Source organism: Corapipo altera, unplaced genomic scaffold (genome assembly GCF_003945725.1).
Source record: "Corapipo altera isolate COAL_440 unplaced genomic scaffold, ASM394572v1 175, whole genome shotgun sequence".
NCBI lineage: Eukaryota > Metazoa > Chordata > Aves > Passeriformes > Pipridae > Corapipo > Corapipo altera.
Window position 1 is genome coordinate 643,444 of NW_020884942.1, and position 5,407 is coordinate 648,850.

Sequence of the window (5,407 nt, forward strand, 5' to 3'; positions counted from 1 at the left end):
GCTTTTTTCAGGTGTTGGTTTTTTGGTTTTGGGGTTTATTTGTTGGTTTAGTTCTAATGAAAGTCTGTCCCTGTGTTACATGGGGAGTTCCAGAGTTCTTCCTTAGGGATACTGGGGTAGAAGGATAAGGAACTGTTGATGACAGTGCACTGCTTGCTTAGCCCAAGAAAACTTCAGCCCATTCTAGAGGGTACAAAATCTTGAAGCGAGACAAACTTTTGGGACCTTGATAGGAAAAAACACCCTTATGAAAATGAATAAAAAGAGGCAGGGATAGGGTTTTCCATCCTTCCAATTGGAAGAGCAGAGAAAATGGGGCTTTCTGTTCTGACCTGTCAGTGTCCTCCTGGTACAGGTGTTGTCAAGGCAGAGCCTCTGCTTTCTGCAGTTGTTGTGGGGCTTCTTGGGATGTTCCAGTTGTGGCCTCACGTGAAATGTCGATGAGCAGAGGCCCTTCTGGACAAGGACTTGGCAGGTACAGTGGGGTAACAATAATTAAGAAGCTAATTCTGGGTCATCCTCATGTTCCTGACTGTAGGTAGGTCTCCACTGAAACAGTGACCTCATCCACTGCCATGGTCTTGCCCTGTTTGAAGCTGGAAAACACCTTGATCTCTTCATGCAGCTTAGGAAGAAAATATTTCCCATTCCTACTGGCGTGGAAATCTTTTTTCATTTGCAGGTCAAGGAACTACAGGGACACCTCAAACTCAAGACACTTCTTGGGTTTAATTAATTTATTTTTCCTTTCTGCAGGCTTCCGATTTTTAACGGGATTGATTTATCTGAAGTATTAATTCAGGTGACGTGTGTAAGGGCACTAAAGCAAATCCTGCCCAGCAGCATCGTGTTGGTATTTCCTCAGTCAGTTCTAGCCACAGGCTCCCTGCAGGGCTTGTCCAAGGGGATTTTGGAGGAGTGGTGGCTGACTTGTGGCAGAAATGGATTTGCAGATTCTACAAACAGATTTGCAGAGAGGAGCAGGAAGGACCACTGTGCTGAGCATCCTCTGGCCAGGACCGAGGTGGAGGCTGGTTTGGCACAGAAAGGTTTCATCTCAACGCTTCCAACTCAGCTCAGCCTCTGGTTCTCCTTGAAGCCAAACCACTCTTGAAACCCAACCTGTGCCATTTCCCCAGCCCCAAAGGAGTTTGGGCAAGGGGAGCAGGGAAGCAAAGAAGCTGCGAGAAGAAGTCAGAGAAGGACCTTGCTGAGCTGGAATTGCTTTACATGGGACCAGGTTTGGCTGTGCCATGAACTGGGTGGCCTGGCAGCAAATTCCTTGCCCGTAATTGCTGTGCTGGTGCTTTCACAGTGAAGCTCTCGTGTGAGAAAGGCAGGGGCACAGCCCCTCACATGCTGGGCTAAAATTAGCCTTTTATTATTATTATTATTATGGTTACTCTTACGGGTACAGGGGGAAGATGAGCAATCCCAGATTCTCCCTGACGCCGCCCCGGCGCTGCGTGGCAGGAGGTTTCCTGTGGGAGGTGATGGAGTGGATCATGTGTGGGGCAACGTGGGAAGCTCAGATCGCCGTGACGTAGGAAAGGCACAAGATGAGGTTGCAACACGTTTTCTTCCAGGAGCAAAGGAACGCTTCCCCTCTTTCTAAGTAAGAAAAGAGAGGAAGGAGAAATTGGATTATTCTCGGCACTCTGCTGTCCTGCACGTTTTGCCTTTGCTATTGTCTGCCTTTTAGAGACCAATTTGTCTTATTTAGGAATAAAACAGAAATTTATGTGCTGCTGCAGACTCTGATTTTTCCTTTCAGAGGAGCTGTTGGATAATCTGCTCCTCTCATCTTATTTTTCCTAGAGGAACAGAATTGCCTGATGTGACCTGGTCTCACCCATTCACGTTTTCCCATGTGACTCTTGAGGGCTCCAGCTCCACCTTCTATTTCTTCCTATCTGGGAGCACAATTTATATCCTCGACTCATTGATTTGAAAGCAGGAAAAGCCACTTTGAAACACATCAGCAAAGGGATGTGGGTCACCCTGGGTAGAGCAGGTTAGGGTATGGACCAGAAGGCAGCACTCCAGGTGCTTTTTTTACTTACAGCATCAGAGCAAGACTGTCGGGGCACTGACCCGGCTTCGCAGCCGTGGTGGGTTGGGAAGCCCCTGTCCCAAGCAGCTGATGTGCCTCAGGTCCTCATGAACACACAAGGAATAGGAGCCATCTCAAAACTCTTCTTGGAGAAGATTCTTCCTTCTGCCTGCACAGCCCACGAGCTGTTCTTCTCTTCACTCGTGCCACCTGCAACTCCTATGCCAACAAAACTGCCCCATTTTTGCCATTTTTTGGTGCTACAGTTTCTCTGTCTCCTGTTCCCGGACACAAAGATCATCCACATTCTCTCGATCCTGTTCCTGTACTGTCAGACCTTCCCTGTGGGAGTAGCAGAGGAGTTTCCCTGTTGCACAGTAACTGCCAGCCATGGGCACCTCAGATGGGAAAAGGTAGTGTCCAAGGACTTGTGATAATTAAGATATCCAGAAAGATTTCCCTCTCAATCTTGTCTCCAAGGCATGAGATATACTCAGCACCTGAGGAAAAGCTGGGCCACCTGTGAGGAAGAAAAAGGTGGGAGTTAGGAACCAGCTGAGACATGAGAATGCTTATTTAGAAGCTTTTATTAAAATATTAGTGAGAGATGGGAGTGTTCTCCCAACATAATCACCACAGGGCATTCCAGGAGCAACGGCTTCTCAGTGGTCGAGGCATTTAGTGCAGAAGTGGTAGAAGCCTTAAAATCTGAAATTGTGCCTGTTTTGATGAACTCTGGCAGCGAAAGGGGGAAGGACCGTGCAGAAGGATCAGGCACAGCGCCGGAGGATCTGGCTCATTCAGCCAGGACAGTCACCCTTTGAATGGAAGGATCATGACTGATGCATGGGCGGACCTTGGGTGGGAGGGGGAAGACAGGGAGCACACCCTGGGGCATCATAAATAGTCAGCTGGGGGGAGATGCCTCCAGCACAGAGCTCATCTGAGGGGTGGACGCTGCTGACGCCACGTGGCATCACTCCCAGGTAAGCCAGGAAGGAGGGAGGACAGGTTCCCTGGGCTTTGCTGGAATCCCCGTGCTTTTCCATGGAGATGTGCTGGCGGAAGGGTCGAGGTTTTCGAGGGTCCTGACGGAGACTGGGTCAGCTGGACTTTGGCTTTGCCTCCCCTCGCACAGGGGTTTGTCTGTGCTGGCTGAGGGGGAAGCTGCTTCTTCAAGGGGAACGTTTTGAGGGGACAGCACACCATGGGGAGCTTCCTAGGGGAAAGAGGCCTCCTGCCGTCCCCAGGGAGAGAACAGCTGTGGAGGGGAAGGAGAATCCTTGGAGAGGTTGAAGTTGCAGAAAACTCTGGCTGGTGAGAGCCTGGGCTGTGAGCTCAGAGGAGCAGGAACTCCCCCATGGTGGGGAGGTGGGACTCAGCACTGGATACTCATGGACAACCACGCACAATCCCTGGACTGCAGGCAGGACTCACTCACTGAGGGCGAGGGGCCCTAAATTCCGTAAAACCAAGGCAGGGAGGATGGAAAACAGAGGGGAGGTGGAACTCCAGGATGAGGGGGAGCTGATGGTCCACTCGGGCATCTTGGCTCGTGTCCCCTCCACACAGGTCTCCCAGCCCCTTCCTCCATGCTCAGTCCTCCCTGGCATCCTGCTGGGACTGGCCTGGCTGCTCCCCAGCCCCTCGGGCGATGCCGGGCTGGATGTGCTGCCTGAGCTGCTCCTCCCCGGAGCACGGGGGGGGCTGAGGCAGCTCTTCCCACGGGAACAACTAACAGCCACGTGGTGCAGTGGTGCCACAGTCACTTCTGCTTTGCAAAGCCAGAGCAAGCTTGAAAAAGATTATCCACAGCCGGAAGCAGCTCAGTCTGGGGAACTTGTGCAAAACGGGTCACAATCCACCAGGAAAGGGGAAAATGCATAAACCCAACTTGGAGCAAAAAGAACACAGGGTAGAAGAAACCTGGGAGCCAGGACAGCACCAAACCAGGTTGTTTTCAGAGGTCCCAGAGTGACCAGTGGGCATCCCTGTCTTGTAGGTACAGAAGAGAAGTAATTTTGGACAAGGTATCACCTGGAGATGGGCAGGTGCTTTATAGGGGAACTCTTAGTAAGATGTTGGTGGAGGGTAGGGGATAACATTTTCTTAATTAACTTTAATAGGTTTCAGCATACTCAGACCTATGGCAGGATTCATGTATGACGGGGTGGAGTTGCTGTTAAATTTTTGATTGGAGACTGATGTGCCTTCACAAGTCCTTGTCCAAGGATTTTACCCCTTTCCTGGCTCGCAGTAAACGCTGAAAGCCAAACTGAGCCGTGGTGGGTGGTTTGCCCCCTGCAGTAACATTATCACAGAATCACAGATGGGTTTGGGTTGGGAGGGACCTTAAAGACCATCTCATTCCAACCCTCCAGCCCTGGGCAGGGACACATTCTGGAGGAGCCAACCCTGAGGTTGCACAGGTCTCAAGGTTTGGTGTGGGACTCGCTGTTGTCTTAAACTCCATTGCCTGTTTGGCAAAGAAATATTAGGATTTCCACTGGAAATTGCCCTCAAGTAGGGGCAGTGCCAGTGGGGTGGGCTGGAACCCAAACCCACGACCCAGTAACTCCTTTTCTCCCACAGCTGTGGGATGGGCTCGGGGTGGGGAAGCCGTGGGGCCCCACGAGGCTGAACGCAGATCTTTCCTCTCCTCCTCTTCCTCCCCGTTCCCATGCAGGACAGAGATGTGTGTGGGGAAGTGCAGCCGGATTGTGGGTCCCTGCCTGCTGGCCCTGGGCATGCTCTCCATGGCAGCCAGCATCCTCCTGCTCTTCCCTGGCGGAGCATCCAAGTACCTGTTGGAGGGGCACATCAGCAGACACGCCCTGGCTGTGCCGGGTGTCTGGGGAGGCGGCATCCCTGTGAGTACTGTGGGTCACACCCGTCCCTCCTCACGGGCCTGTGGAGCAGGGACAGAGGGATGGAGCAGGGCAGGTGGCTTCTCTTTGTCCCCCAGCCTCATTTTCCTTCCCACAGGTGCTGCTGGCAGCGACCCACATCACAGCATTGGGGTGGCGATGTGCCGGCTGCTCCAACTGCGGCACCCGCTGGAATGTAAGGGATCCCTGTGCTAGAGCAGTGCCCAGCAGCAAGGGGTGGGATGTGGGGTGGGACTGGCAGGGTGCCACCTCTGCCATGGCCCCATGGTGGGACATGGCATGGACCTCCTCTCCCCTCATCCCGTGGTGGGATGTGGTGGTGGGTGGCCCCTCTCCCATGGCGGGTCCTGGCAGGGTGTCCCTCTCCAATGGCCCTATGGTGGGACATGGCACAGATCCCCCTATCTCATGGTCCCATGGTGGGATGCTGCCACTTCTCAGAAGACAGGCTTTCCATGTGTGCTGG

General features: G+C 52.7%; 1 protein-coding gene across 1 annotated transcript in view; it reads left to right on the forward strand.

Annotated features, from left to right (window-relative positions):
* Positions 1-2,931: 2,931 nt before the first annotated feature.
* The window catches only part of TM4SF19 (transmembrane 4 L six family member 19), a 4,336-nt gene continuing 1,860 nt past the window's right edge, over positions 2,932-5,407 (forward strand). Inside the window, exons 1-3 of the mRNA XM_027661871.1 lie at positions 2,932-3,039; positions 4,740-4,923; positions 5,039-5,116. Coding sequence (XP_027517672.1) covers positions 2,975-3,039; positions 4,740-4,923; positions 5,039-5,116 — 327 coding nt within the window. The 5' untranslated portion in view covers positions 2,932-2,974. The remainder of the gene's footprint in view (positions 3,040-4,739; positions 4,924-5,038; positions 5,117-5,407) is intronic.